Source organism: Branchiostoma floridae, chromosome 2 (genome assembly GCF_000003815.2).
Source record: "Branchiostoma floridae strain S238N-H82 chromosome 2, Bfl_VNyyK, whole genome shotgun sequence".
NCBI classification, from domain to species: Eukaryota; Metazoa; Chordata; class Leptocardii; order Amphioxiformes; family Branchiostomatidae; genus Branchiostoma; species Branchiostoma floridae.
In genome coordinates, this window is record NC_049980.1 from 28529699 (window position 1) to 28555063 (window position 25365).

Here is a 25365-nt window from a genome sequence, read left to right on the forward strand (position 1 = left end):
AATAGACGTTTTGTTTGTTGATGATTTCGGGGACGGGTGAGGAAGCAGTGATGATGTAGGGGAATCGAAAGTCTGAAAATAATCGTCGTCCCTCGATTTTCCCATGCGCCTGTCGCCCAGCAAATTTATTTCACCCATTCCCCACTTTAACGTGGAGTTTATAGAAGATTCGTTATCTCCAAATTGGATTACCACGGGTAATAATTCTTGTAGGGGCGCAAATTTCGTCTGAATCGTCCGACAGTCGGGATTATTATAGGGATGCATTTTTGGTGCTGACATCACAATCACAGGGTTGGAGGGATGTGGCGATGGCGTCCAGCTGTCCGATAGCGACATCGGTACGATTTCTTCGTCATTTCTGTGTCTAGCTTGCCAAATATTGTCAACATTGACGTGGAATCACGGTGCCATCCCTAGATGTCCCAGACCTTACGTAATACGGGCGTGTGATGTGTTATTTGCGGAGGGAAGCTGGCCGCCGGCGCCGCCCTGGGTTAGGGTTGGGGTGGGAGGGGGGGTTGGGGATTCCGAACTGCGTAATTCCCTGCCCTTAATATCTTCAACATGTGATGCAGTTTCTGCCCTTGGTCTCTTCTGAACCCACGTTGAGAGAGTCTTGAGAATGAGCCAAGCCTTTGTAATTTCTTTATCGCTTGCTTTGTCAGGTTTGGTTTTGGATAACAGTCCAGGACTGACTGAATCCGAATGTGAAGATGTTTACACTAACGTTAGAACGGACTGTTGTCATGCAGTAATTTGTATGCTTGCATGACCACAATCGATAATGATACGCTTAGAAAATAATCATTTTACAAACCATTGTAGCCACCACTTCCCAAACGTCAGTGGTGTAATGTTACTTGTTTATTTGCAGCCGCAAACAGGCCATTTGGGTTTACAGAACGGGACAATAGGAAGCAGGCTTATTGGATTACAGGATTTTGACGGCTCAGAATAAATAAACCACCCGTGAGCTCGGCAAATTTGCTCACTTAATTAGTACACTGCTAATAGATGGCTTCCTGTACCCAATCTGGTTCATAACCAACATTCCTTATTTTGTAATTTTTATGATCTTCGACTTTCTTTTCTACTTTGACATTCTTTTCTGGAAAAGAAAAATCAATTTCCCATTGTGTAACATTAACATTATAATGCTATTCAAACTGAAAGTAAGAGTGGAATTATTAGAGGTGATGGAGCCAGTAACTTTTTCCTTTTCATATATCGATCATAAAATAAGAGGACGTATAGAGTTGGTCATTGAATCTTCATCTTTGATTATTCTTTCCTCATAATTTCCCTAACGTTAACCCAAATTGTCATTGTGGCTGATGCAGAACTACGACAGATCTACATAAAATTACAATTATTGTGATTTCTTTCCTGTCAAATTTCAATCACTATATAAGAGCACATGGTCAATTTTCATAATGTCTCGTATTTTTTCTCTGTAAGCCCATTGTTGTACATGTAACACCATAGGCCATACAGTGACATATGATACAGAAGAATTATGATTCCATTACGGAGATGGATTTTCTGATACCCATAGTTAAGACAGCACAGTGCACTTAGGACCATACATTTATCATTCGAGATCGTAACATTTATCCTGCTGCACTGGCAAATGATTTATTGCCTTTTATATATTAATGGACAGTTAGAGTCTTCTATGCCATGCACATAGTGCAGAATAAAAGGCTTGGAATGCCACCCTGCAAATAACCTAGGGGGCCGTGTTGACGGAAGAGCGCTTTGTTTAGACTGTATAACAATATGCCACAGTGGAAACATGCCTGCATTTCCATATCTGCATATTGCCTGGGCTGGAACTATTTTTGTAGCATTTACATATCAAAGAGAAAATGTTTACTCCTGGAGGCTTGACTTTTTTCTTGCTTCCTATACATGAAAGATTGCAACGTTAATGTTTCGTATTTTGTTTGGAGCACCTAAAGTAGCAAGCAAATGTTTTTCATAGGTTTTTGCCACATACTAGTACCATTTTACTAGCCTAGAACTATTAACGCTAGTTAACCTTTATTCGTTCAGTTACCTTAATTCGTTTTTTCAAAAACAGGGAATCTACGGAGACACGGTAAGTGCAACATCAGTAATAACCACAGGAATGAATAACCGAGAGACTTAAGTGTTCAGAATATTCATGAAAAGGCTCCGATGACCACGCATTCGAAAACAGCGAGGTCAAAAACGTACCGTCCCGCCTACCGCTCCATGGGAGATTGCGTCACCGTGTTGTTCGCCGGAATGGCCGAGATCTATCACATTCGCTTCCAGTTCACAAGATCTCACAATTATCATGCACAAGACAACTCAATAAAGTTTGTGTTGATAACCAGTAACTGGACTCAAAGTGTGATCAATTGCCGAAAACTGTCTCTTTGTTGCCACAACTCCCCTTGTGGCGCACGATCGAACGTCGCCATGTTTTTTCAAAGAAACCTACGGTCGCAACCGCGGGAAAAAGGTTGGATGACGCCATTACAAGGTATTTATTAAACTTACCTTTAATAACTCACTAACTCGCCTTTTTCTCTTAGATCATTATGCAGCCATCTACTAAACATTTTATGCACCACCAAGAATGGAAATGATATTGAACATCGACAAATTAATTGATTTTACTCTGGTCCCCTTTTTTTAAAATGTGAAAGTCCCAAGCCAGATCATGTAAACTGTTGCAAATACGGCCTTGAAGACGATACCAACTGTCTCAGTACGGGTATGGTACACCGATAACAAGATTTGCACTGCATATATGTCGATCACAAGTCTGACAGCAATGTTTTATATCATTTATTGTGGAATCTTTCGTTCTTTGATCCAGGGCATTGACAACAGCGGCATATCAGACTTCACACCCCCTTCATCTTTAGTGTTGTTGGCCGCCGAAATAGACCATTAGACACAAATATATCGGGTTACATTTTGCCGTGTGGAGGGTGCAAAACACTGTACAGATGGTTGTACTGCAAACTGATGATCACCCGCTTGGAAATAGCCACAGCACGCCGTTCAAGTTGCAACGAAAGGTGCATAAGTTTCATGGAACGATCATGGCGCCAGGATCGATTTTACGTCACAGTCTACTGACCCAACAACCTCATTTTTTTACCAACGTGCTACTGCGTGCGACGGTAAATACTCAGCGGTAGTTGTCGGGATTTTTTTGTTGCCTGAATAAGTTTGCAATCTAGAGCACTCCATTCATGTCAAGAAAGGAACAATAGCTTCAGCATAAAGTAATTAGAAGCGGACAAACATAACGAGTCTCGTCAGAACGAATAAAGGTCACGCCCTCCGGGAGCGCCGTCGTTCTCAACGCAACGCGACGGTGTTTTCAAATTGAGACATTTTCATATTAGCATGGTAGGAGAGAAAATATATCGTGGATGGGATGAATGACAAAGGTAAACAACAATACCACCATGTTGAATACAGAGATTATGCTTTGTTCTTCTGCCAGATTGGAATAAGCTGACTCTTGGTGAAAAACGCAACGAATAAAGGTTAACTAGCGTTACTAGTACCTTACCATATAAAAATAAATTTCCAGCCCGGGTGCCATCTTGGTTAGGTAAATGTGAATATCTGCTTGAATAGTCCCTAGTTGGTGACAGTAACTGTTATAGTAAACATAGACTAAACCAGGGTGTCACCTCTAGGTTTATGATATTTGTTACAAGGTACATGATAAGATATGAGAATAAGTGAGCATAAAACTAAAGGTAGAGCTAAGTTCAGTTCCATAAAGATAAGAAGCCAGTAGCTAAAGCCAAAGCTGTGGCAATGGAGAGTGGTATTAGCAATAAGCTACTTGAATGACAGATGGTTAGTGGTGTGGTTTCCAGGGATGGGCGTGTGATTACTGGTGATAACGGTATGTGGTTTTCAACCTTACAAGTTAGACATGTAACATTACATGGAGTAAGTACATGATGTATATGTGGAAGGGCCATGCTCAGATTGTAGGTATAGAAAATAAGAAGAATTGTGTTGTTTTTTAAAATTATTATTATCAAAATTATGATTTAACCCATTCCTCTTGTTGAGAGTGCCACATAGTAATCACTTATGTTGGCTTGAATGTCCAGGATTTCCAAGAAAAGGAAATGATACTTTGGTTCACAGAATCTGATGTTCCATTTACTAGTACAGTTATTTATGATGATAACAATACCTTCCCTGTAGGTCATATACTCAAGTGTCCTTGAATGCAAAGCTTATTTCCAAATTCCCGCATATGGAGGCACTCAAAATAGCAGTGGATGCGATCTGTTATGATCCACCATGTAAGTGATTGACACGACAACAAGAAGACACAGTGGGGGGAATGTGGTGTTTCAAAACAGTACAGGCATGGCTGCCGGTTGGATGAAAAGACTGGGAGAGCCCCAGGATTGGAATGAAAGAAAGTGGGAAGAGTCTTGGCATGCCATTTTCCTGTGGTAGCCGCAGAAATAGCGCAGTGGTGATGTGCAGGTACTCGAGGCATGTGACTACCCAGCACGATGGGGAAATAGTACAGAACAACAACTTCCCATGGCCTGGCTATTCAGTATGAATGATGACTGTATTTTTTCATGCACCCAAATAACAATTGGGAAGGAGGGTTTTCTAATCAGTTTGGATTTGTTGTTTTCTAGCATATCCCAAAAGTTGTTTGTTGATTTCTCCTGTTTCCATACATTTTTATAACCACGGTGTATAGACCTTGACCCATAAAACAAGACTTGTGGAGGTTGGAAAGATATGCATCCATACATGGAATATATGTAATACTGATTTTAACCATATTTATTTATTATTTACAATGTAAAGTTACATGATCATGTGTGTACGTAGGTCTGAACCCTATGGATGCTTTCTAGTGGATGTTATATATGGACAGAGCCCATTTTAGCTTTAGCATGTATCTCAATACGAATACGAATGTACAAATATAAGTACTCTGAGATCTTGAGTAACAGTAACATCTTCAGATTCTTCATCATCATATTCATAAAGTTGAAATCAATAAACACTTACAGTCATCATTTGCCAGAATTGGCCACTGCACCCATGTAGTATCTTACTTTGAACTCTGAATGACCTACTTAAATCATCAAGAAGTCTTTGATGTACTTTCAGCAAAGTAAATTGCTGCTTGTCGTACAAAAGAGATTGTGCCAGCATTTTCTGTGTGAATGAAAAGGTCCTCTTTGGCCTCCATGGATCGCTAGACAGGGGAGGAGCTCATAAGGAATACAGAAAGGAGTGCAGTTCCCAGAACTGTGTCCTGATTTTGCTGTCAGAAATGCTTCATCGTGAGAGACAGCCCTACTATTGTTGAAGGCCAAACCAATAAAGAAAGAAGGAAAGAGGATAGTTTGGATGCCTGGATGCCAAATTATGTTCTCTTTTCTGTATCTGCAATTTTCCAGTTTGTATAGGCATACTGCAAAGGTCGAGAGAGTTCATCAAATTCACTGTTGACATGTCAAACTTGATCAAACATGTCCCACTCTGTTTGTAGGAAGATATGGGGAGACCTAAACATGTGTGGGACTGCAGACAGTCCAGACAAACAACATGAAAGGTATATGCCTGTGTAGATGGCAGGTGTGTATCACTGTGTACTGCAATACCAGGGATGTGCAAATGCACAGATAATATTTAGTCATTGTCTAGATAGAATTTGACTCAAAGGGCTGGGATGTCCTCTGTATTGCCTTGTCACAATTTCAATAAATCAATAAAAAATATTTGATGTTGAAAATATCTGCTTGAGGTTTACATGTATGTTGAGAAGAAAAAAAATGTCTCTGACAGACTCCAACAAGAACAAGAAGAATTTTACTTTCAGGATGTTATCTCAAAAATGTCAATTTCAAAAATCATCTGCTTTTCCAAGAGGCAATGAGGCATGTTATATGAGGAATGCCATACTGGTTATATAAATGGTTGGAGCCCATGATTGAAACTATTGTTGTGGACAGATAGAAGAAATACTGCACCGTAGCCAAATCTCATCAATATGCGATTAGCGTTCATGGATGAAATGAATTCATCAGCGCGCTGATGCTGAAGAGGAATTAACGATAAGCAGAACAAATTTGTTCTGAAGATAATCAGGGCAAAGAATTTCCATATCTTTAGCAGTGTCCCTGTATTCAAGAGGAGGCTACAACTACTAGCAGAGAAATACAAAATTTGCTTCCTTTCTGACTGTAAATAGTGACTCAGGGCTGTAAATAGTGACTGGACTGTTTTCTTTTAATCCTCATCCTCATGGTCATACGAAGAACATACATACTTATATATTCTTATATAATGTCTTTGCTCATTCATGAGATTTCCATGATTGCATGCTCAACAAAAGGAATCCAAATTTTCATTGTTATTATGTATAGTGAGGGGAACATTTTTTGATCGGATCGTTAGGCCATTAGAATGGAGGCCACAACTATTACCACCCCCACACCCCACCCATTGTCACCTCTGATTGGAGAATGATATTTTTCTACATCACACCTACATTTGTGGAACTCAGCCCTCATCCACGGTAGATCAACTTTAGCTTAGGTACCACAGTATGTACAAAAACTTCTGCTCACATGTGCAGGGGGCTTTGCATGATTTTGTTGTCCATTGTTTATTTATGATCATATACTTTCACATAATGGTTTATTACCACAGTCCATATTTCAACTTGGTAAGCTGGTAATACTATATACTACCTGGAGTTCATAAAATGATAAATGTATTACAGGTATTGAAGATCCAGTTATTTTCTTTCCAAAAAAGTTATCTATGTGGCAATTGTGCAGCTACATTGTATGTCACTTTGTTATGATGGTCTAAGAGGGCCTTGTTACTGTAAAATTATGGTCAAAGCCATCCCATAAAATTTTCCAGTGTAACATAATGCACATGTATGTAAACCAAATCCTACCAAAGTGCATGTGTGTTAATCTAACCGCTATGGGGGTAAAACAGGATTACATCCTAATTGATATCATCTGGGACAGGGGACATAAAAACTACCTACTATAGGCTGTCCTAGAAATTCATTCCAAACATTCTATATGTTAAGTAGGCGCATGGTGTTGTGATATGGTGGTCACATCTGGAGGTCCCAAATGTGTACACACAGAAAACAATCCTGCGTCCCCGGAGAGTGTGGCATAATTGGAAGGGACAGGTGCATGAAATGGGGGGTTTCACTAGTCTGGTCTGAACAATGCAGCCAGGCAGTAGGTATGCTAACCAGTTGGAATAAATACTGCTATTATGCGCAGTAGAGCGAAGGCCAGGTTTTCACGCTTGCTATGACTCTGCATGAGCACTAGATGTAATAATCTCCAAGCAGATTTGGGGGGTGGAAGGTCGTAACATTTTCTCACTGGCAGGGTTTTCTGACAATTCTTTACCTCAAGTACATGTGACTGTCAGAGTAGAGTAGAGTATAGTGGGGTGGGGTGGGGTTGTGTGGGGTAGGGCAGGGTAGGGTAGGGTAGGGTAGGGTAGGGTAGGGTAGGGAGTCTGCATGGTCCTTTCTGACGTAGGCAGTCTATTTTGATTTCATGGAAAGCCATCTTATTCTCGTAATTCGTTGAGGGGTTGATGAAATTTTGCTTGATTTCCTCAGAATAATGCTTAAGTTAAGGGTTCATAAGTCAAGAATTGAGTATAATTCGTTGTGTGGAACCCCCATACAGACCCTCTTGGACTAGTTGGAGAAACATGGCCTGTCATCAGAAAATGTTACTAGTACTATCTTTCACTTTACTAGTAAGTAACTGCTTTGAGAGCATTCTGGTGTAGTGTGGGCATTTGTTCTGTTGTTCCAACATTTGAAGAGACAACATGCTACTGGTACGAATTTTGGTCTCCTGTCTGTATCACTAATGATATGTTTTAGTGGCTTATGTAGGACATGTAGGGGGCAATTATGATGAAATTGCTACCCAGAGCCTGGTACTACAGAGGCTAATGATGTGGCAGAAAGTATGGGCCATTTCAATGTCCATAATGTGATGTTTCCCCTACTTTGAATTGCAGGAGCTGGTGGTTGAATAAAGAACACATGAGATAAAGGTGTATCTCATGAATGCCCTTCCATGCACTAAGGATGTTGCAGGCACGTACTTAGAATTACCAATGATTTGTGACCTGGTTAGATATCCAGGCTTGGTCCCATAAAATTACAAAGTATTGCACAAAACAACACGGTGTATAGTATCTACATTATTCATATTGCAGAAATTACCTGTACTCCTCATTTCAATGATCACTACAAAGTACAATTTACCATCATCACATTCACAGGTGGGAGGAGAGCTAAAACAGGTTATGGACTATTCATTCAGTATTCTCTATTCTGCAATATCCTTGCATAAAAAAAAGACATTTGCATGCACAAACAGTGTGTGCACAATAGCTCAGTTGAATCAGAATGCAATTTATATTAATGTCCAAGCAGATATTGGGTTTGAAAATTTTGGGGTTTCTGATGAACTGTTGTTTTCTGATGCTTGAGATTGTGGATTGTAAGGACCAGCTCTTCAGAAAATGAAACAATTCTTTCTACTACAGTGACTTACTTACTTAGTACTTAAGTGTCTGCTAGGAGATAATTGTCTGTAACTTCCCAGCTATGTCCAATAAGTGCATTGACCTTTCCGTACATCAACACTCCAGGCATGTCGTAACTTGCCTGTGTAAGCTCACTGAAATAAAAGACAGGACCAAAATGCTTACTCCATGCCGGTGCATGTCTGGACTAAACCCAGAGGATCCAGCTTGAAGTCCTCACTCACACACAGTTTAATTGCTAGCGCCGCATTTGGAGTCCAACATTTGCAGGATGTACGCAAGGCCGAAAATAGACCCTAGTAGATAACAAAGATAATAAACAAACCATCATTTTCCTGTTACACTAAAGAAAAACAAGGTCAACAGAAATGTCAACATTTCCTGATTTTTTCCTAGTATGAGAGTTAAGATCTCTAGTATTTATGATGATGATGATGATGATGATTTGGCCATGTGTGCTCAATTTGAAAGTTAAAATCTATCTTGAAGTTCATAGGATTAGGAAGTTATATAATTGCTTGTCAAGGATGCAAAAAAATATATTCTTAAATGAAACAACCACACTTGTATGATATTGATTGAAAATCAATATGTTTGAAATACAAAGAACCTGATAATCTGGAATTTCAAGCTTGAATTTCTCGGAGCCTCTTGACAAGCAAATTTATGAGTGGGTAAGTCAAGTGTCATCATGACCCACTTCCATTCTATACCCAGTGATCAATACTGATTGGCCTACATACTCTGTACCACCGGTATCTACTGGATTCGCAATTTAAAAAAACGCAATAAACAAGTTTATGGGCTCAAAGGACGGTGGCAAAGTGCGGGGGCAAACCGGATAAATCAACTGCAATCCTAGATTGTAATATAGTTATTGCAAGCAATGATACTTTTTATGATTTTTTCATATGATACAATTTGATTTTTAGAAAAGGTCATGATGTCTTATTAAGTTATCATAGATTAGAAGACTAATAACAGCATGACACGCGACGTAAAGTCTTGGCACGCTTCCTAATCATTAGGACAAAAAAGGACACCATGCAGCAGACAAATGTACGTATTTGAATTTTGATTTTATCGTTTGGTGTTCACATTAATTTTGGACTGTGAAATGGAGCATGATGTTGAATTACTTCTGTGTAAACTATTTGCCACTGGATAAGTTGATAGAATAAGCAGGAGTAGAAGGAAATACGCTGTCAAAACTACCCAAGAACACAACTCAGAGGACAGATAAAATCTGTTTTATGTGGACAGGTGGACACTGTAGAGAGGATTCTTAATTCTTGTGTCAATGGGAAAATTGGACCCCGTTCACACTCAAAAAAATGAAGCGGCTTCAACGTGGAAGCCGCTTGAACGTGCAAGCCGCTTCAAAAAAATTACGTTCACACTCATTTCAGACAATCCGATTAATCACACACAATTCCGTACCTGGACTTCAGGTACTTTTTTACAACATTGTTTGTAGGTTTTCTCAAACCCACTCTTAATAGTCTTACATCATGATCCAGAGAGAAAGCTGTTCAAAGATATGTTTGTTTTTTGTGATTTTTTTTTAGCTTGCTGTGTTTCCTCTCTCTTCGCGTGATAAAAAAAGCTTTGTTTGCTTCCCATTCCACTTGCCTTGACCCTACAGGTTTTTTTTTTTCTTTCCAGACATTATCATTGGGCACAAAAATCAGTAACGTGAGCAAACCTGTCAGTGTGGCGTGTGTTCCTGCTCCCGATACCTGGATACATAACCTCCAACAGGGGGCAAATCGGAAGTTTGTATAGAATCTATCCCGCGTTGCGTTCACACTCGCGATTTCAGCCAAGCGGCTTGTTCACAAGTGTCTCAAACTACCTCCCAGGGATGAATTGCAAACGAGCCGGATCGGTGAAAATCCAAGCCGCTTGGAGCGTTCACACTCAAGAAAACGATCCGGATCAAGCGGCTTCCACGTTGAAGCCGCTTCATTTTTTTGAGTGTGAACGGGTCCAAGGTTAAGGGGCCACCAAAAAAATTGTCAAATCAGCCAGGTGGTCCCTATGTACCGGTAGAGGGGATCACTCAAACAAGTTTTAAATTCTATGTACATTTTGTACATTGGCATGTACTACCATATGATCATCTAGTTTGGGTAAGCGGGCGCCATATGGAGAGACTATACATGTAGATGGGGGTGTTGAACTGAACCAGACACAGCAAAACTTAAGTGAAAAGTTAACAGTTGCTGGAGTGGAATGTATTCCAGCCATGAAGGGCTCCAATTGCAGCTGGTTGTACCAGTCATATGTTTTCATCAGAGCTGGATTCCCCGCCAGGGAGCACTTTCACACTAACTACAGGGGAAGCATATGGTGAATTCGGCTTAATTGCAGCCAATGCATCCTCATTATGCCCAATCTGCAAGTGGTTGGCTGATTGTGGGTTTTGTGGTTTGGAATTGATGTCTATTCACTGATATGACTCACTAGATATTTTAAGGTCTGTCTGCTGTCTGAATTAGAACAAGTGTCTGCTGCTAGGCGACACCTGTAAAATTCCAAAGGTTTGGCTTTGTAATTATTGATTGTTGCAATGTTGCAGAACAACTCGACAATGGATTCCTAAGGAGAATATACTGCAAACATAACAGTGGAAGTCAGCAACGGCATGCCTTATCAGTGAGAGCTCTGAAACGTGGTGGTGATGATGTTGACTTTTGTCTGTACAAATGTTACTCAACTGGCAGCTCAGATAAGGTCCTGGTTCTGATCAGTTGCTAACTGGGAGAACCTACATGAGAATTGAGACTTGAGACTTTGAGACATGTAGCACGCGCGGATCCAGGGGGAGGCGCGCAGGGCGCGCGCCTCCCCCTTCAGCTGGCAAAAAAAAATGGCAAGATAAACCAAGGCTACTAGAGGTCTTCGGAAGTTACGTCAAGAATATTGACAATGTTATAAAACTAATTCGCTTAGTTGAAAGGAGATTTTCTGGTACTTATTTAGAGAAACTTGCACTTTGCAATTACTAGTGGGTCTTTCGAGTCCCGTAAACTTACGGTAAAGGCCCGGGGACGGAGCGCGGCCGCATCAATTTCTCCCCAAGAAACTGGTGGGTCGCTGTAAGCCAAAAATATAGAAAGAGCGTGGAAATTTTGTAAGATCTCCAGAAAATCAGCGGAAGTTAATTATTTTTGATGAACTGATGATTTCTATTGTCCGTCATCGGCTTAGAGAGACGCAACCATCCTTGGGAAAATCGGCGTCGTGCGCCGACACCCCTCTCCCCACTCCAGTTCTGATCAGTCGCCGCGGTGACCGTGCTGACGTTTTTGTTGTCATTTCCCCTCGATTTATATAATAATCGTCATCAATTGCCACCGCAGAAGCAAAAAGAGTCCGAAATATATGCATTTTCAAATGCCTAAGACACTTTCAAAATCGTCTCCGGCAAGCCACTCAGATCCCACGAGATTTCTATGCGATTTTATAGGAGCGCGAGCCGCTTCACGGAGAAAGGCAAATCGGCAGCCAGGTACAAATAATTTTGCGATATTGTTTGTGTAGCGTGGCGTCATTTATGAATATTAAGAAGGAGGAACTATCCTTCGTTAGGTTTGTCCTCAGTTGTAGTTGCTAAAAATAGTAAAAGATGTCCCTGAAGTGAACTAGACAGCCACAGACATGACAAAAAGTTAGTGTTAGTTTGCTTCTCAAATTTGCTCAGATATGGCTCTAAAATGCACCAGAGAGCCTCTATTTCTTATAAATTTTCTGGGGGAGGCCCCCCATACCCCCCCAACGAGAGGGGGGAACCCCCCTCTCGTGCTCTCCCCCCGCGCTGCGCGGCCGCGGGCTTCGGCCGCGTCATGGTGCGCGCCTCCCCCTTAGCAAATTTCTGGATCCGCCAGTGTGTAGTTCAGTCCTGGGTAGGGCATCTTGTTTGGGGCTGCACCTGTCTTTTAGAATTAGAAGGGACGTAAGTTTGAAACTGAAACATCAAGGAAACTTGCTACCTTACGTATGTGTCACGGGGCACCACAAGGGTCTGAATGAAACAACAAAACCAATGAACAAATGTATTCCATCACACTGCTATATAAGTACAGTGTTTAGTACATCATGTCTAGCTTTAGGCCACCTGAACAACCAGTCACACCTGGTTTCTGTCTTTCTTCCACACACAAGATATATTTCTTTGCTTGAAGAATACATACCTGAGTGTCACTTCAGGTTAGGCAGTGTATTATTGAGGCCTTCTCAGGAATTCTCCAATTTATATGGCATCTGCAATGTTCATACCTCAAGTAAAACGTGTGATTTTTTTCCCCTGAATATGTACAGTGTAAGAAAACTTCCACCTCAGGATCCTTGTACCTTTGGTTGTTGATGTTGACCCCACATCTAAGGACACAGGGATGAGTTATCACTGCTAGCACAGTGTGAATGTCTGCACCATGAGGTCAATGCTAGTTTGCATGTAAAGCATGTGTCTTCTGGAAATGATTGAATCATCACGGCCTCCATATTTGGTAGACTTGATGTTGAACTTGGCCCAAGTCAAGTTGATCGGCTTGCACATGCCATGTTGTGCGGAAGGAGTCAATCATACGCAACAGCGAATCTTATCATTTTTCGTACATGTATCTCCAGGTCATTTTGTTGTAAGCACATGCAGGTTGGTACAATATTATTTTCTCTGAATCATTCAAGAAACTCTCCAACTTAGTAAAAGAACTTGCAAGACATTCATTCAGCCATCGTAATGTTTCTGAGAATTGACCAGTAATGTTTTGATAACAGCTGTGAGACCTAAGGTTTGAAATACTTCCTGTGATTGCCCCTGGAGGGAGGGAGTTGGGCATGGACCCAACATGGTCCCAAGTTTGGTCTGCGGAAACTGCAGCCACTTGCCCAAAGTCAGGCAATATTTTTGTTCCAGAGAAATCCAGGCTGTTGTTTTTTGAAGCTAATGAAAATGGGTCAAAGAGCAAAACAACAAATATAGAAATGTCATATGTTTTTGTGCCATGGTTATGTTGGACTTTGTCTTTGAGGTCTATATACATGTACTACATATCAAATATGATTGGAGAATCAGCATGCTGAAAAAATAATCCACATACAAAGTATGTTTATGTCTACAGTAAGGAAAACAATTTATATCTACTGTTGGTCACATATATATGATTTTAATAGTGCAGACTAGTTTTTGCTTTGTTTTTTTGCAGAACTTTCACCAAAGCCTCCAACCATTTCCTGATCATCATTGTATCTTGCTGATCATAAGATATTTTGTATATTTGTGTTGGTTTTTGCTATCACATCCTTGTGCTAATGTTTTGGAAACACTATGACTATAAAGCCCTGACAAGTTTTGCATGGTGTCCCCAAGGTAACATGTTCTAGGATACAGTAGACAGTGTTGATAATGTGTACCTTACATGATAACAGAGTTCAATAGGTCAATCTTAACTTTATCAGAGATATTATGTTGGAGGTATTCTCTGATATTTCATTGATCATTTTTGAAGCAGTGTCAGCTATTTTCTTTCAATTGCTAATCAATAGTCACAGTGATAGAGTGTACAGTAGTGTAAAACTTGATTAATAATAATGTAGGAAAATAGCTATGATAGTAACTAATGTATTGTGGCTAGCACTATCAGCAGTCATGTACACACTATTGCTCAGCATTAACCCAAATGATGAAGTTATTGGCAAATATAATTACTCATCAAAGTCACATTTATCTTGTGAGTATGAGCAGATTGTATAAGGATGACTGTTGACGGTACGTTTGCACGCCCCAAAAGCAAACAGAAGGTCAAATTTGCAGAGTGACCGAAACAAACATCCCACAGGCAGAACACGTACATTATGATACATGCACTTTAGTCAGCGTAATGTTTTTCTGGTGAGGCACGGTGAGCGCGTACAAGATTGTCCACATTCACAGCCCAGCAAAAGGTTTCCTTTTGTCTTTTTTTGAAGTAGGTTAGTAACATCTGTCTTTAATATGAAGTTTAAAAAAAATAGATGCCAAGGTCATTGTAAAGTACCAAGACTCTACAATTTGTAAGGAATAGTACAGAGCTATACATAGCACTGGGTTCATTGACAGGCATAGTGTATCAGTTAGAATATGTGCCAAAGTTGAGTTGCAATGATCTAACATACATGTGTATTCTTATGACATAATCTTGATAGTGCAGGCTGTTAATAGCGGCAGGTGTGGGAAAGGGTTTCCGTTTTGTTTCATGACAACTTCTTGTTATTTTGTATTACCGACAGCATGCCACTACCATAGTCCACAAACAAGTCTGTCTGATGTACTTTGGGTCTGAGGTACAAATATTGATTGATAATTATATATTGTAAATAAACAATGTATGAAGTTCAGTGTAAATGTAGTGACTTTTATGCTTCCCCTAGGCCTAGTATTGACTATTTTTCCTTCCTCATGAAAAGCCATTTTCAGTTCACATATTACTTGTATTTTAAGTTGAATGTTATCTAGCTATGTAGCTTGATATATTCATCAGGAAAATAATCTCCAAATGTATCTGTAGTCTGTCCTTGCATTATCATATCATATGTCACTGTCCTACATGCAACAGAATTCTAATGTGTAATCCAGAACTCATGACTGACATCAAGAATTTACTGGAACCAAATGAATAATTCATGAATGATACCAAGAATCAGCTGATCCCCTTTTGCATGTCCATTATTGTACAACTTCCTTGTTTAAAGCCCAGGACAAGTTTCAATTCCTGTATAAACATTCAGTTTTCGTTATTTACCTTGGTTGAAAAAAAAGGAGCATGCACATAATAGTACATGTACAAAATGTATGCATCTACTAATTGTATATACTCAGGTTTCCATTCAGAGATATGTTTAGATTACATCTTGTTTATATAGAGAGACATTTGGAAGGGTTTGGGTATATGGTTGACAAATGTTTTGACAAATTTGCATGGCTAACTTTGTGCAAATATTGATTATATGTAAGACAAAAGAATCTGATTGATGCTTATTCAAAGATACAGGGGTAAGATCAAAAGTCACCAGGTTAATTTTCTGGTTCAATTAGTCAGGCATGACACGAAGTTGAAAACCAAACAGATAAAATTCATAGAAGCCATGCAGAAATCCATATCCATCAATAACTAAGAGAAGATACTTGATCATTTCTGTGATCAGGAATGACCAAAAGTATACCTGCCACCTTAGACAATTAATCATCCATGGTTCCCCCCAAATGTTACCAGTGCCAGAATTCTGCATGCAAATGCCCAGGGTGTCATGTTACAAGTAGGAAGGTCATGTCATGGTCGGATACCTGCAGGAGGAACAGGTGTGTTAAGGTATACAGGTGTTTACAGGTGAGACAACGCAGGTGTAAAAGTACATATCCTGGCTCTAAACCTTTCTTTTGCAACATTCCCAAGCAGTAGATTTTATGCTAATTGAGGTTAGCCTAATAACAGAAGTCCACGTTTTCTTTGAACAACAATTCATTATACCGTTCCATTTTTTTTTTCAAAGTCAAACTTCCCTGAAAATTACTTCCTGGTCATGTGATGGCTTAGTTTTCAGCTTAGGATTACATATGTGGCAGGCTTATTACATTTATAAGTTAAATATAAATGTAATACTAAGTCTACCTGATAGTCTTACAAAATGTACAACTCAATCCTCTTTTCCTAGAAATGACTTCAGTTTATTTTTAGTGCAATCATTCCATGGTTTAGAATTCAAATATGATTGTGTGTGCTATAATATAGGCCTACAAACCATGCTTACTAACAGTATACCTATTGACACCAGACCAAATCAATTCAATAAGACCCTTCCTAGATCTAGAGTCAATTTTTTGTCTTTTCGTGCACAAGGTGATTGCTCATTGAATGGTCATTAATTTACATATAATTAATTTCTTCAATGACAATGGTGGATCAGATATTGGGAGCATGCGCAAACTGCCCAAGGTGACATGCATTTGTCCCTGCTCTTGTAATTAATTCCTTTTTATTTGGACAATGATATGTTATAAGTACTTATTTAGTAGAAACAATGTGTTTAAAAGAAAAAGAAGTCTTTTGAAATTCCAGCTATTTGTAATGATCAAAACCTGTCCCTTTCTACCATCCCTGGGTGCACTTGTGATACCTACCTATTGCTTGGCAACTTATGGTCAATTATCTTGGGTAATTGCTGTAAACCAAGGTTGATAGGGACAACCTAGGACAACTCATCGGGTCATGACAACAGGTGTGTAAATTTCTTACCTGCAGTTTCACCTAAATTTTTACCTGCATTTACGAAATTGGAGGTTGCAGGCAGTCGATGATGAAGGGGTTTTTAAGCACTTATTACTTGTATGAATGTTTTTCTATTCAAAATTTGAAGATATGTTAGAAACTCAGAAATACTGTAATCTTGGATGTATATTCACAATGAATTACATGAATAATTTGTGGAAGGGAACTGCTGTTGTTGCACTCAATTTTATTTTGCATTTTTTTTACCCTGGCGTTTTGATACTAGGATAACTGTTGGCTGAAACATGTGGGCACAATTGGGCCCCCCTGTAATGCTGATATGTATACTGTATGGAGGCTTGCAAGTGAAAATGATAACTTAAACTTTAGTTAAAGTATGACTGATAAGGAATGTTTTGTGTTGTGGACAAGCAAGTAAGTTTGGATTTTGATGTTACTAGTAGTTGTATCTATTGAAATCTACTCAAATTTTGCAATGGGCTTGCAGTATTGACCTGTATTCCAGTATCTACTCTGTTATGTTTGTGTTGATAGTTGTAGTGTCAGAGCATGAATGTTAATGTGTCTTTAAGCACCTTCTCAAACAGTAGTGCAGTCACTTCAAAACCCTTTAAAGCCTACTTACACACTACTCCAGAAACTCCCACCTCTTGTTTGTTTAGCAGACTACAGACCCACACAGTTTACAGTTAGAGTCACCCAACCAGGAAAACACAGGATGTTCAGCTTATTATTTACTTTTCCATTATTATGGTTGCTGCCTGTCTGCTTTGACAAACATATAAAAGATTGCTTTATGATATGTTCATTTGGTATGGTGCAATGGGTACAAACTTTATTTATAGAGTCTGGGCCACTGTGTCAGAGGTCCTAGACTAGAGGTACATGTAGTTTCTGCTTACATCGTCAAGAAACACATGACCAACCCAAGGTGCATTGTAAACAGAACAAGGTCAGGTGTCACTAGTTTGGTTCATGCTGTGAATATGGTAGCACCAAAGTATATGCACATACATTTGGATGGTGGTTTGGGTAGTTTTTTTTAATAGAAAATAAAGTAATTAGAATTTACAGGAATAGGAATAGGAATAGTTATACAGAAATAGGATTTTCAAAATGATAGGCACATTTTTTACTCAACAGACTTGTTGCTACTTCTAATTATTGATTGACCTTTTGATATATCATTGCATGTATCATGTATACATATAGCAGACAAAACAAATGGCCTGTCCTACAAATTCTGTGAAACTGATGAACTGTTATGAAATGCTGAGTTAGCCTAGCCTCCGTCAGTCTGTGTAAACCTTAGCCTCTCAAACGCACCTGGACTATAAAGTAATGGCAGAGAGGGAAATCAAATGGTGGGCAGATTGACTAGACCAATCTCTCATTGATGTGCACTGTAACCAGTGCAATCTCCAAAGTAGATGATATCATTGTGGCTCCCTTGTCGGTTGTGTCCAGCCTCATCTGAGGTTGACCTAGTTAGTGACCTTGCCTGTGTGCACTGACTACATGTATATGAATCAGGTATGGATTTAGGGCACCTTGAAGGGGAGCTTCGGATGTAATTATGATGCTTCTAAGTAAAGGAATATAAACCAAGGAAGCATATATTGGCTCTAATTGAAATTGTTTAAAGTTAGATATAGCATCTACTTGATACTCAATGTGTTGGTTTGCTGTCCTCTTGTCTTAGCTTTATGCAAAAAAAGAATTGATTAAACGATCGCTCATAAAAGAAATACATTGACTTTGTATAGGTCATTAGAATATTGCAATAAGAGCCAAGCTGGCCTACCTTTACGATTTCTGTCGGTCATCAAGTCTGATTACCCAACCCCAGACCTCCCTGGGGTGGGGCATAAAAAGGGCCCTGCCAGACTCATCATTTCGATGGAAAAGTCTTTCAGCATGATATGAATTCTGATACTTAAAACAGGGAAAGAATACAAATACCTTACTAGGTGTTGTGTAGAATAGGAATTGTGAAGACTTGATATGTGCTTTATAGATGATGGCTACCTGAGTAATATGCCATGTCAGAATGCATGAAACAAAATATAGGCCATTTGAAATAAGGGCATGAGACTAGTTTCAAGAAGATTACCATCTACCGTCTATCAACTACCCATGTCTTAATTTTATAATAAGACTTTAGCAGGGCTCGAAATTCATTTTGTGCACTGGTGCACCCAGCTTAAAAAATTGGGTGCACAAAAAATTTTTTGGGTGCACCACTTAAATTTAAGTAATAACCTAATAATAAAACTTAGTTACAAGCTATCAAGTTCTTAAACAAGTACTATGACAGACATTTTATTATCTTTCTAACACTTAGATGTCAAGAATATGATGTATACTAGTAGACTTTGATATCTTTACATACATTAACCTAAGAAAATATTTGGGTGCACCCTGGGGCTAGGGCCATCAAGTTTGATTATCCATATTTAGACTTCTCCAGGATATGTCATAAAAAGAGTATATCATTTCAACTATTAAAAAATGATTTCAGTCTGGCAATGCCTGTGCTGTACCATGAATTTGCTACGCCTGTTTTCCAAATAATACATAACAAATAATGGGTACAGTTTTTTGTCCTTGTCCTTCAAGTATGTCACAAATTGTCTTCGAGGCATAATTTTCATGAAAGATGATGATGATGTACATTGTAATACCAGTACAATCTTATATGAAAAATAAGGTAATTAGTATCACCTGTTTTTTTTTGCTTTTTTTTTTTTAATTTGTGTTTTGTCCTTGGAGGGAAGTCATTCATATGTTGAAGATTTCTTAAATCTTTAATTTTCTGATATACGTATGTTGTTTCTGTCTCAGTATGGCATACATTTTTGTATGTAGTTAACAGCATTTTCATATTGTGGTGGCAACTGTTGCTGAAAAGGCAAGTCAATTTGATTATTACTTGTTTTTTTTCCCAGTGTAGTTAGACGACTGAGCTGAAGATGTCCCTGACGGAACGCGTGACCAACAGCCATGGCCAGAACGGCACCCCGGTCCAGCGGAGCCACTCCTTCGGAGGGTTCAAACACGAGCAGAATCCCTTCCTGTCACAACGGGTCTCCAGCTTCGGCAGCCCAGGTACACACTCACTCACTCACTTGCTCACTCACTCACTCACTCACTCACTCATTCACTCGCTCACTCAGTCACTCTCACTCACTCACTCACTCACTCACTCACTCACTCACACGAGCAGAATCCCTTCCTGTCACAACGGGTCTCCAGCTTCGGCAGCCCAGGTACAGACTCACTCACTCACTCACTAACTCACTCACTCACTCACTCACTCACTCACTCACTCACTCACTCACTCACTCACTCACTCACTCACTCACTCACTCACTCACTCAATCACTCAATCACTCAATCAATCAATCAATCAATCACTCTCACTCACTCACACACACTCACACGCTTGCTGTCTCACTCACGCGCCCACTCACTCTTTCTCTCACTCACTCACTCACTCACTCACTCACTCACTCACTCACTCACTCACTCACTCACTCACTCACTCTCTCTATCTCTCTCTCTCTCACTGCTAGATGACCTGTTTAAGATTAGGAATAATCCGCATGGACAAATAAACATAGGGCAAAATCCCTCAGACCGTTGCAAACTGCCAGGGCATATGAAATGTTTTTCCTTGAAAGATTTGCATGTAATGAAAATAGATGAAAACATTCATTTACCAACCAACAAACAAACAAACAAACAAATAAACAAATGCCATGGAAAAGTCAACTCCCTTGGCAGAGGTAATTACAGCAAGTAATATGATACCTGATTTTATACTGGAGTACATATATATTTAAAATTTAATGTGCAATGTATACTTTTACCACAGTAAAAATAAACATTATACATTGCAGGTATACAATTTATAATGTATACTTTTACTGTATAACGTAGTTGCAGGTATGAACAGGAGGACAGAAGCTAACTTAAAGGTCTTCAACTTCGCTTGTACATTGTAGTTGCAGGTATGAACAAGAGGACAGAAACGAAGATCTTCAACTTCAAGAGCCCCAGTCACAGACGACCAAAAGTGCCCAGGCCTAACAGAGTCAACGAGATCTTCACAAGCTTGAAAAGAGGTTTAAGGTAAAATGTAAATGTATAATTATACTAATACACTGAGTACAGGAGCCAAGGCCTGAAAGATTGATGTCATTCATCCCATCTTGAAAATGAAAAGGTTTGTCCTGATGTTGTGGTAGAAGGGGTCCTTCTGCACCACAGATGACATTTTTGGCTCAAGTTGTAGTACCAAACACCTGCTATCAGTACATATATATACTGTTGTAGAATGATGTACAATCAAAATTGCTAAAGAAGACCCCTCAAGGTACTGATGAAATCTGGTCTATGTGGACAGGTGGTCACTATATATACATATAGAATTCTTAATTCCTTTGTCAATAGGAAAAAAATATCCATGGGACCCCAAAAAAGTTGTCACATTGGTTAGTGGTCCTTAATAATAATATATGTACAAAATGTTTTATTACAACAACAGTGACCTTTGCCACAAATGTTGCTGTTGGCTGCACAACTGGGCCATGTAACAGAGAATCTCGTAATTCACTAAGACTGCCAAATTATCAGGGCCTTCTCAAGGATGTCTTGAACACCTGGATATCTAAAATGGATGCAAACCTCAGGGATTACAGATGCAGCATGAGTAGATCTCTTTAATTTCACATTTCTTTATACGGCTGGCTTAGAGCACCTGGCAGGATTATATTAGATTTGACATAAGGTAGGGCTATGTTATAGTGCTCTGGGTAGTTTTTTTTTTTTCACTTGGCTCCATTCTCTGATCAAAGAATAGCCAGTGATGTACAACATGTAGCCATACCCAACCAGTTGAACATTGTGAGCATACCTGTACATACAGTCATCCTGACTCCTTGCCACTTGGCATGGCTCCACAGGATACTTCACAGACCAGGCATGCCGACCATGCAATGCAATAAAGGCAGGCTTTTATCACTGGGGGCTGGCACGAGGGCACGGTACATTGGACATTACCGGGATCCAATATGTTCTCATTTCCATGCAATTTCCCTGCCAGTTCAGAGAAGTGGTTGTTTGAACCGTGCCCATGGGTGCCTATGCAATGTGAATGCATTGGGATTGACATCGTGGGGCTTGGTCTTTGCACACTGTCAACACTTTCCTTTCAAAATTGGATGAAGGGCTGTTGAGTGGAGCATCATCTATTTATGGGTGTACCAAATAGCAGTACAATCTGCCCAAAAGATCACTCTGGGGACCAATAACATTCGGTTTTTATGGACAAGTGGTGAGCATAGACAGGATCCTTCTACATGTAGACAGGATTTTTGTGCCAGTGGTAAAAATTATTTAAGGAACCACCAAAAGTGGATACAATATCCAGGTTGTGCAGATCTTCATGTATACAGTCACACATTTAATGCTCAATGTAGAGGTGGTCACTTGTACTGAGGTTTGACTGTGCTTAATATGTTGTTCTCTTCAGTGATGGAAAACCAGAAAATAGACTTTTGTAAAGGTGGTCACTTGTACACTGTCAGGTAGACATGTATTCAGAAGTGCTGAGAAAAGTTGACTTCCACATTTGTATGAGAGTGGAGTTTGCTGCTATTGAACGGTCTTTTGCAACTGACAGCTTTTTCATCAATCAAAGGGGAAGTAGGAAAACTTAGATTAAAGGAGGATGCACAAAATATTGATGGGGAGATCTTCAATAAAGTGGAAGGCAGTAGATGGATCAAAGCTAAATGCCTTTGTAAGAAAAACTCCTAAGCTATAGGATATTACAGATTTGGAAGATCTAATCAAAATAAATGACTAGCAGAGATTTTCCAATATCCCATTTTGCTTTGAAAGCGTCCCAAAAAGTGTCTTTAAAAGTCTTGTTGAAATTGTGATCCCAAAGATATGGACTGGAGTATCACTGAATGAGCTCTGTTTGCTGGGATCATTTGTCCATTTTTCCACCTCATGAGTCCATTGAATGTTGGCCACTTATATGGATTACCGACCCTTCTTTCTTCCTTGCCCCGCTGGAATGGAAATCGATTCTGCTATTGAAGTATTTGGCAAAGACTGCAAAGTCCTTGTTAATGAACTGTGCGCCAGTGCGTGGTGCTGCATATAGAGGTGTGCATGTACAGTACATGTACCTCTTCCACCAATTATTTGACTACAATTAGTATGAAGGTCAAGGCATTTTTTCAGTGTATCAACCTCTTATTTGTTAAGGCCCCCTTTTCACTGGGTCACTGTGCAAAGAGCTGGTAACATATGGATTGATTTCATGATTGGAATATGATATGAGATGTAAACGTGTGATTTAAAACTATATAAATAAAAGACAAATAAAACACAGAAAACACATGAATAAATTTGTTCCCTATTATGGAATTCGTTGAGCTATATTTGTTTAATCTTTTTTCACGTCACTCAGTGTTTGCAGCCTTTACTACAAAGGGGTGCTAGCTTTTACCAGTAAACCAGGAAGGCACACTGGCTGTTATTAACATCTTGACAACATTTTCATTACTGAGTACTTTTCTATTATTCTCTCCAGTGACTTGATAGAAAGCCAGCGGACAGAACTTGCTGACCTGAAGGCTCACAAGGGGGATACAGACACACTGACCAGGAACAACTCCTGCACTGTAAGTCTCATGTTTACTGGAAAAATATCTGTTTAACGTAAAAATATTAGGAATTGGCGACAGGAGTTTGCAGACCATTGAATGATATATTTACCATTTGCAGCCAATGGATAAATCTATACTCCTTGAATGACCACCCAAGCTCTCTGATAAGATATACCCCCTATTTTGACCAATTTGTTCAATTTTTTTTTGTAAGCCTGGTACGTGCTATTCTTCAGAGCAAACATGGCATATTTATCTGACAGGACTTGCACATGACTAGAATTATGTATTATCTATTAGGCCCTTCTTAATCAGTATCCACTGACCTATAACCTAGGGTACTCCTCTCCTGCTGTCAGTAATCATACAACTGACTTCAGACAATCTGTCTAAACAGGCTGAATAATGCTTCAGTGACAGCCCAATTTACACTGTTGCCCTGGATGATTATCATCAGAATATGTCAATGAATTTGTATATCCAAGTAAAAAGATATGCAATTTAATTGTTACGTTTTCTACTAAGCATCTTGAATTGGAAACAGATGTTTCAGGTATCATTCGAATAATTGATTGAATCATCAATGTTAAAGGTTATATTTGTCAAAAGAACATGTCTATGAGTGTCTTGTAGTCCCTATATATTTCAATGACTCTTGTAGTGGGCCCCCATGATAGAGGCTTCATACAGTATGAACTTTTTATAGCAGGAGCTATTTCTTTTATGACTTTGAAATTATATTTGCTGTCCAGCATTCCCGTCCTAAATTGTACAGTGATTTGCAAATATGTCTTGCTCTGCATAATCTTAAATTTCTCGTTTTAAGAAATAGAAATAGCACTAGTGGTGTCACCTTTGGCAATGTGGCTGCGGCTCTTTATAGGTTACTATTATTACTATTGTCTAGAATAGGAGAATCCAAATATATGTCCACATTACTGATTCTCATGTTACACTCTTTATGACTGTCCCTACATTATAGACCTACCAAGGGAACATTGTGCCAAAATCAATTCTCGTCCAAAACTTCATTACTTTGTTCGTTACTGAAATATTGAAGGCAAATCGAACTAGCTGCGCTTATCTGAAATCCAGCATAGTCTGTAAGATAGCATCTTTTTCTTCCCCTGAGTACATCAATAAGTCATTAGAGTTACCTTGTTTGCATCTACTATTAGAATAATTGCCTAGCCTTCAGAACCTTACCATCAAAGTGTACTTGTAAGGGAATGAATGGAAGGATCTGTCTGTGTCAACTGGCCTTTGCTGGCTTATAAACTGAGAGTTTTATCTCAAGAGCTGTAACCTGTAACTGTAACCTTGCCACATATTCCATGCTCCCCTATACACATGTACATACACTCAAGGGCATGTAGACACAGTGTCCACACAGATGCACTCATTCACATGCATGCTCAGTTGCACACATGTGAGTGCACACGCACAAACTCACACACACACACACACACACATAAGCATGCATGCATAGAGTATACAATATTATGTATACACTGTGATACACACAGATGTAAACACACAAACATACATGTACATGTACAATACACACACACACACACACATGCACAATACCCCACTGAACTCAGTACCTTTCCAAATTCTTCCAGACAACTTAAGCCAGTCCTTAGTGGCACACATACACCTTGTACCTAACAGCTCATACATCAAATATGACGAGCCCCGATTTCTGCCCATATTTATCAATATTCCCACGTCCTTCCCGTCGCTGGTCATCGTTAGTGACCTATGTTTGTAATGGACCTGATGATCCATCAGCACATTATCCC

At 39.4% G+C, this 25365-nt stretch overlaps 1 protein-coding gene across 12 annotated transcripts in view; it reads left to right on the forward strand.

Annotated features, from left to right (window-relative positions):
• LOC118410351 (rho family-interacting cell polarization regulator 1-like) overlaps nucleotides 1-25365 on the forward strand; it is a 48897-nt gene that overhangs the window by 260 nt on the left and 23272 nt on the right. For 9 of the 12 annotated variants that reach the window (XM_035812021.1, XM_035812018.1, XM_035812014.1 and 6 more), the window contains exons 2-4: nucleotides 19823-19982; nucleotides 20882-21008; nucleotides 23485-23575. In XM_035812021.1, coding sequence (XP_035667914.1) covers nucleotides 19847-19982; nucleotides 20882-21008; nucleotides 23485-23575 — 354 coding nt within the window. In that variant the 5' untranslated portion in view covers nucleotides 19823-19846. Of the gene's footprint in view, nucleotides 1-213; nucleotides 342-19822; nucleotides 19983-20881; nucleotides 21009-23484; nucleotides 23576-25365 lie in introns of all 12 variants that reach the window. The other 3 variants (XM_035812017.1, XM_035812015.1, XM_035812016.1) reach the window with 3 other exon arrangements.